The following is a 13,512-nucleotide window of genomic DNA, read 5'->3' on the forward strand; positions in this document are numbered from 1 at the left end:
ATGGCAGCAGCAGTCCTTAGAGATTTTAATCTAAAAGTTAGTTTTGGACAGTGTAGAAATGCCAAAAAATTTGCAATGGATGAGATAGAAGGGAGCTTGGTGGCACACTATGAAAAGCTTAGAAGTTATGGTTTGGAGTTATTGAGGACCAATCCAGGTTCCACAGTGAAATTGGATGTGGATATCATGCCTGATTCTATAGTCCATTTTTCTAAGATGTATATTTGCTTCAAGGCTGTGAAGGATGGTTGGATTTAGGGGTGTAGAAGAGTGATTGGTGTAGATGGATGTTTTTTAAAGGGACTTTGTAGAGGTGAGGTAGTTTCAGCTGTTGGTAGGGATGCTAATAACCAAATGTATCCTCTAGCCCGGGCTGTTGTACCAGTTGAAAATAAGGCAAATTGGAAATGGTTTTTGGATCTATTACTTGAAGACATTGATATGGGACAAAGTAGAGGACTAACCATCATATCTGACCAACACAAGGTACTCAACTGTTTTTTCATAATAGTATTTCTATTTTATTTTTAACTTATAATGACATCAAAATGTTACTTAATAGGGATTGATTGAAGCAGTTAAGGAAAGAGTGCCAGAATGTGAGCATAGACAATGTGTCAGGCATGTTTATGCCAACTTCAAGAAAAAATTCTCAGGAGCTGAATACAGGAAACTTTTCTGGTTTGCTGCCAAGGCCACAACAACCACAAAATTTGAAGACATCATGAAGGAGATCAAACTGATAGACAATACTGCCTATGAACACCTGATGGAAAAAAAACCCAAACACATGGTCCGGGGCATTTTTTAGGGAAGATAGTGGTAGTGATGCCATTGAAAATGGTGTATCATAGTCATTTAATGCAGCTATTGTGGAAGCTATAAAAAAAACCAATAATAGCAATGTTGGAAGACATTAGAGTGTATGTCATGGAAAGGATGTTTACTCAGAAAAGGAAGGGATTGAAGTGGAACTTGGACATTTGTCCCTCAATAAGAAGGAAGATTGAGGACATGAAGAAAATACAGAGGTATTTATACATTATATATATATACATATATGTTACATTTCATAACAGGTGTATGCAGTTGACTTACATAACTTATATGTTACATTTCATAACAGGTTTTGGGGAGTAATTCCAAGTGGTTTTCATCAATATGAGAGTAGATGGTTGAATGAGGTGTATGCAGTTGACTTACATAAAAGAACATGTGGATGTAGATCATGACAGCTGACAGGTATACCATGTGTACATGCTATTTTTGCAATCTTGTGGTTGAATGGGAATATAGAGGAGTATGTAGCAAATTGGTACACAACACAAATGTTTGGAAGCTGCTACAAGTATAATGTTAAGCCAATTAATGGACATGAAATGTGGCCAGCAAGTGATATGAATAACATCTTACCACCAAAGCGTAAAAGATTACCTGGCAGACTGTAACGCCCGTGTTTCTGGGCTTGCCATTTTTAGCAATGTAATAGTCTAGGTTAACCTTTGTAACTCAACTTGAAATAATAAGAATGTATTATTTGTGAATTATGTGAATTATGTGATTTATGTGTTTATTTTCTTGATTTTTATAATTTAATGAATTAAGAATGAAATAAGCGTCAAAATTAAAGTGTGAGATACGCCCGATATCTTTGCATAAAGTTGTAGTGGTCGAAACAAGGATTTCGGAGATATAAGGAATGCCAAAATCCGAGTTATAACGAAGAAGTTATGACCTGTCGAAGTTTCGAGACAGAACCGGCACGACGCCGAGTGACGTAAAATATGAATTTAAGATAGAACGATATTTAGCCTTAGCGATCTAAACGAAAGTCGTAGATTTCGTTAAACCGAGAGCGTGCATAAAAGGAACGCCCAAATCTGACTTCGTATGAGGAAGTTATGATTTTCTGAAGTTTCGACGTGGCAGTATGCAACCCGAATACTCGATTTGAGATCGAGCGGTTTTTAGCCGAAACAATCTAAATGAGAATCGAAGATATCATTGTTAGTAGCGAAACGATGAAAAGTTAGGCGAGAACGGACGTCAGACGAAGAAGTTATGAATTTATAACGAAGTTTTTCTGTCTCGGCCTTCTAAAAATAAATAATAAAAAATAAAAGTCAAAATTAGCCAATGGACTCTAAATGAAAGTTGTAGAGTATGGTCCGACCTTCGCGTGGATATAAAGAACGTCGAAAACGGAGCTCGTATGCGAAAGTTACGCAATTTAGAAGTTTGACAAGTCAATTACGCCCCGCGTAATTTGAGTACGCCCCGCGTACTCAGTCGGTTGCAACTTGTCTGGCCAATACTCGAGTGCCACCAGTCGACGCACGCAGTGACGTCAAAGTACGCCCCGCGTAACCCGAGTACGCCCCGCGTACTGAGTACGCCCCGCGTAATCCCAGACCCAGCAGCCTATAAATAGAACTCGAATTCAGCCATTTTCTCTTGTTCAAACTCTTCTTTCTCTCTAAGTTTTGCCTCGTTTTGCGTGCCGTTTATACCCCGAAGCCCCGGTAATATTCTCGAGCCCCGAAGCAAGATCCGAAGCCCTGAGAATCCCGAAGAGCGTTATTCCCGAGCCGAAACGCTGCCCGCGAGGAGCCCGGTTTTGTGAAGATCTTCCAGATCTACGGAGAAACACCTCTTCTGCAAGCCGTAGTGCTGCCCGATCATCTTCTGATCATGTGAGTGTGTAGTTACTTTCATTCCAACACAATATTATGAAGTATTTCCTATAAAATACGTGTTATGTGTATATATTTGGTTGTTATACGTGTGAGTGTATATTCACTCTCTTCTATCTTATAGATCTGAAGTATTCTCTATGAAATACGTGTTATGTGTGTATGCCTCATCTGTTATGTGAAAAATGTTTTGATTGAGCAGGCTATACAGGTTTTGAAACTACGTATAAAAATGTATATTTTATCTACTAATATGTTGGGTAGAATATGGGTAGATAGTTGGTGTGTAATAAACAGATGAGAGGCCTCGATGATGTTTTGATCCAGTCATCTAGCGGAATTTAGATGACGACCACGGACTTTTCTAGATAGTCCAGTGGAACGCTAGCAGGCTCATAACCTGTAGGTGTTAATGAACTTGGGTGTTCATTCGCTGTATTCCATCCCCCCCATGGTTGCCTTATTTGACTTATATTGCTGAGGAACCCCCGAAGCATGTGTAGTCGTCCCCGATGAAATATTCTTAGACTAGGTCCCTTGTGTTAGTTATTTAGGGACATAAAGTGAGAATAACGGGAATGGGTAACTGGGTTATTGTTGGTTGATAATAATTAATTTAATTATTTATTGTGGGTTGAAAACCCTACATGCTCACCAGGCTCCCAAGCCTGACCCACTCAGTTGATTTATTTTACAGGAAGTGGCGCAAGAGCTTAAGATGGGCGAACATCAAGTTGTTTTGTTTACAAGTCTGTATATGTATATATTTGTTGAAAGACTTGTAATGCTATCGTTTATGCTTTATGATCTGTATCGGAACATGACATCCCGACTTTTGATTATGAAATGAAATCATATTTCTTTATGAAATGTTTTGATAAATATCTATTTCATCATGTTTTGTTTTTGGGAACAAATTCCACATCTCTTTTAAAATTAAAAGGACTTACTCTGAAAATTATTTTAAAAAGCATAAATGAAATCGGTCTTTTCTGGCCGAGATTTTGGGGATGTCACAGTTGGTATCAGAGCATTAGTTTAAGCGAACTAGAAATTTTTAGGATTTCTAGACTTAAACTTAGAATGCTAAGTGGAATTTCGAGATGTGTGTCTGTTATGTTTTAGACACGAGCACTAGTTTATTTTAGGAATGTTGCCTAAAATGCTTTATGTGTTAAATGTTGTATGTTGCCATATATGATATTATTTGTTCGGATCTATGGTCTGTTGCCGACCGGATCTAGAAACCTTATGTGTGTAAGATTCTAAGCGTACGTCTACGATATTAGAACTAGCATGTAAACGTTTCGGAGTGATAAGGATGATTTGAATATCTATCGTGAATAAGGATCTAATTTCACCTTATTCGGTGTGTAGATCAAAAATGGTGAGAACAAGAAGTGGAGTTGGAAACACTGATGAAAATAGGAATCAACCACCAGTGATTGAACAAAGACCTGTTGTAGCAGCAGCACCTGAGCCAATAACCATGGCTGGTGTGCAATTGATGATTCAGACGATGTTGGATCGTCAGATGGAGGAAACTAGACGGTTGCTTCAACAAAATCGTGAAGAACTGTCGATTCGTGTGGAAGAGCCTGAATTAAATGAAGGGCACTCGGAAGGTGGAAACTTCAGTGGATCAGGTGGTCAAGCCAACCCACCGATAGTTAGGCAAGATAACCGCGATGGAAGGAATGATGGAATGGGATGCAAGTACAAGGACTTTTTGACTTGCAAACCATCGACCTTCAATGGAAAGGAGGATCCGATTGGGGTTATGGATTGGATCTCCAAAATGGAGCTAGCCTTCATGACATGTGGCTGCAGAGGTAAGTTGCAAACCATCTATGCCGTGCGTCAATTCCGAGGTGGAGCCGTTCGTTGGTGGAACACTCTAGGGAAGACTTTGAGTCCTAATGAGCCACTGCAATTGTCATGGGCAGAGTTCTTGGTGCAGTTTAAGCGCAAGTTCTGCTCGGCTCAAAATCTGTTGGAGTTGGAGAACAAGTTCCTGACATTGACTAAGGGCAGTATGTCAGTTGATGAATACACCAATAACTTCACCGATAAGATGAAGTTTGCCTTGCGTATCGTTCCAGACGAGCTGACGAAGGTGGACCGGTATGCGAAGGGACTCCCATGGGAGTATGAGGTGCCAGTACGTCAGGCACATACTTTAGAGGCAGCTATCTGGGTTGCCAAGTCTGTTGAGAACATGATAAAGGGGAGAACCACCAACAAGGTTGAGGTTGGTGAGAAGAGGAAGTTTGAGGGAACATCTGGTTCCGGCAAGAAAAGCAAATTTTCGAAATCTGATTCGAAAAGGTTTGGTGGGGGTAAAGGAGGGGAAGCGAAGTGGTGTGAAAAGTGTAAGAAAAAGCACTTCGGGAAATTAGCGAGGATGTAACTTGCTACAAGTATGGAAAGGTTGGACATTTTGCCAATGAATGTCCGAACAACAAAAGGATGTGTTTTGGTTGTAATGAAGAGGGGCATATTTTGAAAGACTATCCGAAGAAGAAGGAGGCAGCTAAGCCCAACATTCCACCAAAGCCGAAGGCGAGAGCATTCCAGATGACACTGGAAGCTGCTAAGGATGAAGCTGATGTCGCTTCAGGTACCTTTCTCGTTAACAATTTGCCTGCCCAAATTTTATTTGATTCTGGAGCCAACTACTCCTTTATATCGCATGAATTTGGTAGAAAACTAGCTTTGCCTGTTGATAGACTAGATAATGCTTTATTAGTCGAAGTTGTTAGTGGCAAGTTTGTACCTGTTAGCCATCGTATGAAAAACATCTTAATCGACTTGAATGGGAATAAGTTCTGCGAGGAATTATTGCCTATCGAACTTAACGGTTTCGACATCGTGTTGGGAATGGATTGGCTCAGCGCCAATGATGCTGAAATTTTATGCAAGAAGAAGATTGTTAAAGTAAACCCGCCTGGGAAGGAATCATTTATGGTGTATGGGGACAAACGCCGAGTGAATTCTGGAATCATTTCCCTAATGAAAGCCAGAAAGTGTTTGACCAAGGGATGTACATCATATTTAGCATTCGTGATTGATGCTAAGAAGGAGAAGAAGGTGATGCAAAGTATTCCTGTGGTGTGTGATTATCCGGAAGTATTTCCCGAAGATCTTCCTGGATTACCACCTGATCGACAAGTGGAATTCCGTATTGACTTGTTACCAGGAACCACGCCAATAGCAAAAGCACCTTATCGATTAGCACCAACGGAGATGAAGGAGCTGATGATGCAACTTCAAGAGTTGTTGGACAAAGGTTTCATTAGACCTAGTTCATCGCCCTGGGGAGCTCCAGTGTTATTCGTGAAGAAGAAAGATGGAAGTATGAGAATGTGCATTGATTACAGAGAGCTGAACAAGGCAACAATAAAGAATAAATATCCGTTGCCAAGGATTGATGACCTGTTTGATCAATTGCAAGGTTCGAGCTATTTCTCGAAGATCGATCTTAGGTCAGGATATCATCAGCTGAAAGTAAGAGAGCAGGATATAGAGAAGACTGCGTTCAGAACTAGATATGGACACTACGAGTTCTTGGTTATGTCGTTTGGACTAACCAATGCTCCGGCAGCATTCATGGATTTAATGAATAGGGTTTGTAATCCGTTCCTTGATAAATCCGTGATAGTGTTCATCGACGACATTCTGATTTACTCAAAAAGCTAGGAGGAGCATGGCAGACACTTGCGAGAAGTGTTAGAAGTTTTGAAGAAGGAGAAGCTGTATGCTAAGTTCTCCAAATGTGATTTTTGGATTCGTGAAGTCCAATTCTTGGGTCACGTGGTCAACCAGGAAGGGATAATGGTTGATCCAGCAAAGATTGAAGCTGTAATGAAGTGGGAACAACCGAAAAGTCCCACGGAGATTCGAAGCTTTTTAGGATTAGCCGGATATTACCGAAGGTTTATCCAAGGCTTTTCTTCGATTGCTACTCCATTGACAGCTTTGACCCACAAAGGAGCTGCTTATGCTTGGAGTGAGAAGCATAAAGAAGCATTCGAGAAGCTAAAGAAGAAACTATGCGAGGCACCGATACTTTCTCTACCCGAAGGAGTTGAAGACTTCGATGTTTATGGCGATGCGTCTGGGGTTGGATTGGGTTGTGTTTTAACCCAAAGAGAAAAGGTGATAGCATATGCGTCTCGACAACTGAAAGAGCATGAAAAGAACTACCCGACTCATGATTTGGAGTTGGCAGCAGTAGTTTTCGCTCTGAAGATATGGAGGCATTACCTCTATGGCACTAAGTGCAAACTTTTCACTGATCATAAGAGTCTCCAATATCTCTTTAATCAGAAGGAATTGAATATGAGGCAACGACGCTGGCTGGAATTACTCAAGGACTACGACTGCGAGATACTTTACCACCCCGGTAAGGCTAACGTTGTTGTTGATGCTCTCAGTCGGAAAGTCAATCTTGAAAGGAAAAGGCCAAGAGCGTTGAGAATTGAAGTTGTCTCGACCATTGTGGAAAGTATAAAGAAAGCTCAAGAGGAAGCTTCTGAGAAAAATGACCGAAAGGAGGAACGTTTGGGTAAAACGTTGGTGTTTGGTACAAACGGTCATGGACTGAAGGTATTCCAAGATCGTATTTGGGTACCTAAGTCAGGAAAAATTAGAGATCTTCTGATGGAAGAAGCTCACAAGACCATGTATTCGATTCATCCCAGTAGCACTAAAATGTATAGGGACCTGAAACCCTACTACTGGTGGCCGACGATGAAGCTTGATGTTGCAAAGTATGTGGCCGAGTGTGTGACTTGTGCGAGAGTCAAGACACAACATCAGAAACCGTACGGGAGTTTAGAACCTTTACCTGTGCCTATGGGTAAGTGGGAAGACATTGCCATGGATTTTGTCACTAAACTGCCCAGAACAAAGAATGGTCACGACATGATTTGGGTGGTCGTTGATCGATTCACTAAGAGTGCGCATTTCATAGCAGCCAAGGAGAAATGGTCTATGGAAAAGCTTGTGAATTCTTACGTAAAGGAAATTGTGAGGCTTCACGGTGTTCCGTTAACAATTGTGTCGGATCGTGATAGTCGTTTCACCTCGCGATTTTGGAAAAGTCTACAAGAAGAATTGGGTACCAAGTTGTGTTTAAGTACAGCTTACCATCCGCAGACCGATGGTCAGAGCGAACGAACAATACAAACACTTGAAGATATGCTGAGAGCATGTACCTTGGAATTCCTAGGTAATTGGGATGAACATTTACCGTTGGTAGAATTTTCCTATAACAATAGTTTTCACTCGAGCATTAAGATGGCACCTTACCAAACTTTGTATGGGCAAAAGTGTCGTACGCCGTCTTGTTGGCTTGAGGCTGGGGAAAAGCAGTTTATGGGACCGGAGATGGTTCATCAGACTGCTGAAAAGTTGAAAATAATTAGGGAAAGAATGTTAGCAGCTCAAGATCGTCAAAAGAGTTATGCTGACAAAAAGCGAAGACCGATGACTTTTGAAGTTGGGGATTCGGTTTTGCTTAAAGTCTCACCGTGGAAGGGACTTATAAGATTTGGTAAAAGGGGAAAGTTGAGTCCAAGGTTTATTGGACCGTTTAAAGTTCTTCAGAGGATTGGGAACCAAGCTTATAAGCTCGAACTACCAGAAGAACTAAATGGAATTCATAACACTTTCCATGTGTGTTATTTGAGGAAGTTCACGGGAGAAGTTCCCGACATAATTCCACTTTCAGAGTTGAGGATTGATGAGAACAAAAGGTTGATTGAGGAACCGGAGGCAATTGTTGACCGAAAGACTAAGAAATTGCGACGTAAGATGGTGGAGTTAGTGCTTGTCCGATGGAAACACACGAATGGGCCAAACCTCACCTGGGAGACGGAGAGTGACATGAGGAGTCGCTATCCGCATTTGTTTGTTGATGTGTGATTCCGGGGACGGAATCATTCTAAGGTGGAGAGAATTGTAACGCCCGTGTTTCTGGGCTTGCCATTTTTAGCAATGTAATAGTCTAGGTTAACCTTTGTAACTCAACTTGAAATAATAAGAATGTATTATTTGTGAATTATGTGAATTATGTGATTTATGTGTTTATTTTCTTGATTTTTATAATTTAATGAATTAAGAATGAAATAAGCGTCAAAATTAAAGTGTGAGATACGCCCGATATCTTTGCATAAAGTTATAGTGGTCGAAACAAGGATTTCGGAGATATAAGGAATGCCAAAATCCGAGTTATAACGAAGAAGTTATGACTTGTCGAAGTTTCGAGACAGAACCGGCACGACGCCGAGTGACGTAAAATATGAATTTAAGATAGAACGATATTTAGCCTTAGTGATCTAAACGAAAGTCGTAGATTTCGTTAAACCGAGAGCGTGCATAAAAGAAACACCCAAATCTGACTTCGTATGAGGAAGTTATGATTTTCTGAAGTTTCGACGTGGCAGTATGCAACCCGAATACTCGATTTGAGATCGAGCGGTTTTTAGCCGAAACAATCTAAATGAGAATCGAATATGTCATTGTTAGTAGCGAAACGATGAAAAGTTAGGCGAGAACGGACGTCAGACGAAGAAGTTATGAATTTATAACGAAGTTTTTCTGTCTCGGCCTTCTAAAAATAAATAATAAAAAATAAAAGTCAAAATTAGCCAATGGACTCTAAATGAAAGTTGTAGAGTATGGTCTGACCTTCGCGTGGATATAAAGAACGTCGAAAACGGAGCTCGTATGCGAAAGTTGCGCAATTTAGAAGTTTGACAAGTCAATTACGCCCTGCGTAATTTGAGTACGCCCCGCGTACTCAGTCGGTTGCAACTTGTCTGACCAATACTCGAGTGCCACCAGTCGATGCATGCAGTGACGTCAAAGTACGCCCCGCGTAACCCGAGTACTCCCCGCGTACTGAGTACGCCCCGCGTAATTTGAGTACGCCCCGCGTAATCCCAGACCCAGCAGCCTATAAATAGAACTCGAATTCAGCCATTTTCTCTTGTTCAAACTCTTCTTTCTCTCTAAGTTTTGCCTCGTTTTGCGTGCCGTTTATACCCCGAAGCCCTGGTAATATTCTCGAGCCCCGAAGCAAGATCCGAAGCCCCGAGAATCCCGAAGAGCGTTATTCCCGAGCCGAAACGCTGCCCGCGAGGAGCCCGGTTTTGTGAAGATCTTCCAGATCTACGGAGAAACACCTCTTCTGCAAGCCATAGTGCTGCCCGATCATTTTCTGATCATGTGAGTGTGTAGTTACTTTCATTCCAACACAATATTATGAAGTATTTCCTATAAAATACGTGTTATGTGTATATATTTGGTTGTTATACGTGTGAGTGTATATTCACTCTCTTCTATCTTATAGATCTGAAGTATTCTCTATGAAATACGTGTTATGTGTGTATGCCTCATCTGTTATGTGAAAAATGTTTTGATTGAGCAGGCTATACAGGTTTTGAAACTACGTATAAAAATGTATATTTTATCTACTAATATGTTGGGTAGAATATGGGTAGATAGTTGGTGTGTAATAAAGAGGCCTCGATGTTGTTTTGATCCAGTCATCTAGCGGAATTTAGATGACGACCACGGACTTTTCTAGATAGTCCAGTGGAACGCTAGCAGACTCATAACATGTAGGTGTTAATGAACTTGGGTGTTCATTCGCTGTATTTCATCCCCCCCATGGTTGCCTTATTTGACTTATATTGCTGAGGAACCCCCGAAGCATGTGTAGTCGCCCCGATGAAATATTCTTAGACTAGGTCCCTTGTGTTAGTTATTTAGGGACATAAAGTGAGAATAACGGGAATGGGTAACTGGGTTATTGTTGGTTGATAATAATTAATTTAATTATTTATTGTGGGTTGAAAACCCTACATGCTCACCAGGCTCCCAAGCCTGACCCACTCAGTTGATTTATTTTACAGGAAGTGGCGCAAGAGCTTAAGATGGGCGAACATCAAGTTGTTTTGTTTACAAGTCTGTATATGTATATATTTGTTGAAAGACTTGTAATGCTATCGTTTATGCTTTATGATCTGTATCGGAACATGACATCCCGACTTTTGATTATGAAATGAAATCATATTTCTTTATGAAATGTTTTGATAAATATCTATTTCATCATGTTTTGTTTTTGGGAACAAATTCCGCATCTCTTTTAAAATTAAAAGGACTTACTCTGAAAATTATTTTAAAAAGCATAAATGAAATCGGTCTTTTCTGGCCGAGATTTTGGGGATGTCACACAGACCAAAGACAAACAGGAAGAAATGCATTTCAGAAAGAAGTGACAGACACACTGTCAGCAAAGTTGGGACCACTTCTAAATGCAGTTTATGTTCCCAACCAGGTCATAACAAGAGGAAATGTCCTCTGAAACAGCTTAATGCAGTAGATGATTCAGATCTCTTTGATTACCATGAGCTATTTAAGGGTGAGGGGCAGGGTCAAGGGCAAGGACAGGGAGAAGGACAGGGACAAGGCCATGGGGAAGCTGAGGATGTTGGAGTTGATTTAGAGGATGAGGTTGGAGGTGATTCAGGGAAAGAAGTTGAAGGAGATTCAGAGGATGATTTAGAGATGCAGGTTGAACAACTAGTTGATGAAGAAGTGGTGAATCATCATGTGGTTGCTCCAACTTTGAAAAGGAGAAAGTGTGGTCCTTCTCAGAGGAACATAAAACTTCGGTTGAGGAGGAAGGTGGTGACCAAGGATGATACAGGGGGAAGTCTTGAAAATCCTGTAACACTCTAGGAGCAGTAATGGGGATAACTTTTGTTATCTTTTTTTAGGGAATCTTTTGGTAAGTGCAGGACAACTTTTGGTATGGAATCTTTTGTTAGGCACAACTTTTGATGTCTTGTTTACATTTAAGTTAAAAACTGCTGAAGCTACATGTGATTAGGTGTAATGTGTATTTTGATAATGTATGTGGTTTGGTAATGTGTATATTTAATGTATGTGGTAATGTGTATATTTAATGTATGTGGTCCCACTTAGATAATGCATGTGGTTTGGTAATGTGTGTGTTTATATTTATGGACAAGGACAGAGACAAGGCCAATCCAATATGTGGTTTAACTTTATCCCATTATATAAACCAGGAATCATTAATTCCATTTCAATATATAAACCAAGAATAGTTAATTCCATTCCAATATGTGGCCATTCCAATATATAAACCAAGAATCATTAATTCTTGGACAAGGCCATTCCAATGTGTGGTTTGGTAATCAATATTTCCATTCCATTCCAGGAATCAATGATTCCATTCTTGGAATCACAATGACAATTAACCAAAAATCATTAATTTCATTTCTATATACACAAAGATAATTAATCAGGAACCATTAATTCCATTCATGTGTGAAGAATCAATATAAAGCAATAATCAATATTTCCATTCCATTCCAGGAATCAATGATTCCATTCTTGGAATCACAATGACAATTAACCAAAAATCATTAATTTCATTTCTATATACACAAAGATAATTAATTAGGAACCATTAATTCCAATCCTGTGTAAAGAATCAATATTAAGCAGTAATCAATATTTCCATTCCATTCCAGGAATCAATGATTCCATTCTTGGAATCACAATGACAATTAACCAAAAATCATTAATTTCATTTCTATATACACAAAGATAATTAATCAGGAACCATTAATTCCAATCCTGTGTGAAGAATCAATATTAAGCAGTAATCACTATTTCCATTCCATTCCAGGAATCAATGATTCCATTCTTGGAATCACAATGACAATTAACCAAAAATCATTAATTTCATTTCTATATACACAAAGATAATTAATCAGGAACCATTAATTCCAATCCTGTGTGAAGAATCAATATTAAGCAATAACCAATAAATCCATTCCATTTCAGGAATCACTAATTCCATTCCAGTATTAAGCAGTAACCAATAAATTAATTCCAACACAAGACTTTTAGTTAACCAAACTTTCTAAATACATTACAAAAGTCATTACATTACAATTTCCATTTCATTTCAACATAACATACATACAAAACATAACAAAAGAACAACAACATACAACATTTGAGATTCCAATATTTCCTAGTTAATTTATCCAAGTCTTTTCTGAAACTCATTGATTCTTTATCTGCCTTCACCTTATGTGTCCAAAAATTATTTTCCAATATTGATATCTTGACTTCAGTGTTGTCTTCTTTTATTAGTTCGTCATTTTGATCGACCCATTCCCAGAAATCACATTTCTTCTTCTTCTTATCCTTCAATATACATAATAAAATTCACATAACAAATTAAGTATGAAGAAGAAGTAGATGATAGATGCTAGAACCACTTACTAGTGAGTTACGACATACTCTGAACTTTCTACCCGGATTATTAGTCGTAGTTGAGGTCCAAACTTGGGAAGGCTTCTCACAGTGACAAGGGTGGGCATAATCAATTGTGCTCCTGCTCTTGGAAATGTTCGAATTTGACTTAGAATAATTCGATGAACTTGAAGATGCCATAGGAGCCAAAGGAGATGAAGAAGGGGGATGAAGATGAAACCCTAATTTGATGGATGAAGGTCATTAAAGCACGTTCAGTAGTTCACCTGAGGTAACCGGTTACCTCAGGTCATCTAAAAGGTTATTTGTACTTTGTTGGTATTTTTTGTACAAAAATTCCGGTTTAATAGTATTTTTTTCACTAAAAAAAGAATAACGATGTTTTTTGTACGTTTTTGAAACATTATTACCCTTTTAAAAGTCATTTTCACTTAATAGTGAAATGATTTGCCGGAAAGTTTGCATTATGTTTGGTTGGAAAGAGTAAAGAAATACT

The 13,512-nt window shown here is 39.3% G+C and overlaps 1 protein-coding gene across 1 annotated transcript; it reads left to right on the forward strand.

Annotated features, from left to right (window-relative positions):
- LOC145002253 (uncharacterized) lies at nt 1-811 on the forward strand. The gene is made up of 3 exons (XM_078961560.1): nt 1-218; nt 312-486; nt 563-811. The coding sequence occupies exons 1-3, from the start codon at nt 1-3 to the stop codon at nt 809-811; spliced, it is 642 nt and encodes a 213-aa protein (XP_078817686.1).
- The last annotated feature ends 12,701 nt before the right edge of the window (nt 812-13,512 follow it).

This window comes from Lactuca saligna, chromosome 1 (genome assembly GCF_052625555.1).
Source record: "Lactuca saligna cultivar CGN05327 chromosome 1, ASM5262555v1, whole genome shotgun sequence".
NCBI classification, from domain to species: domain Eukaryota; kingdom Viridiplantae; phylum Streptophyta; class Magnoliopsida; order Asterales; family Asteraceae; genus Lactuca; species Lactuca saligna.

What these genes read in the sequence shown, in the direction of transcription:
- LOC145002253 (XM_078961560.1), top strand. Translation starts at nt 1, where the DNA reads ATGGCAGCAGCAGTCCTTAGAGATTTTAATCTAAAAGTTAGTTTTGGA. An exon ending in ATAGTCCATTTTTCTAAGAT is followed by an intron (nt 219 to 311) that starts GTATATTTGCTT and finishes GGGACTTTGTAG; the next exon opens with AGGTGAGGTAGTTTCAGCTG. An exon ending in TCATATCTGACCAACACAAG is followed by an intron (nt 487 to 562) that starts GTACTCAACTGT and finishes GTTACTTAATAG; the next exon opens with GGATTGATTGAAGCAGTTAA.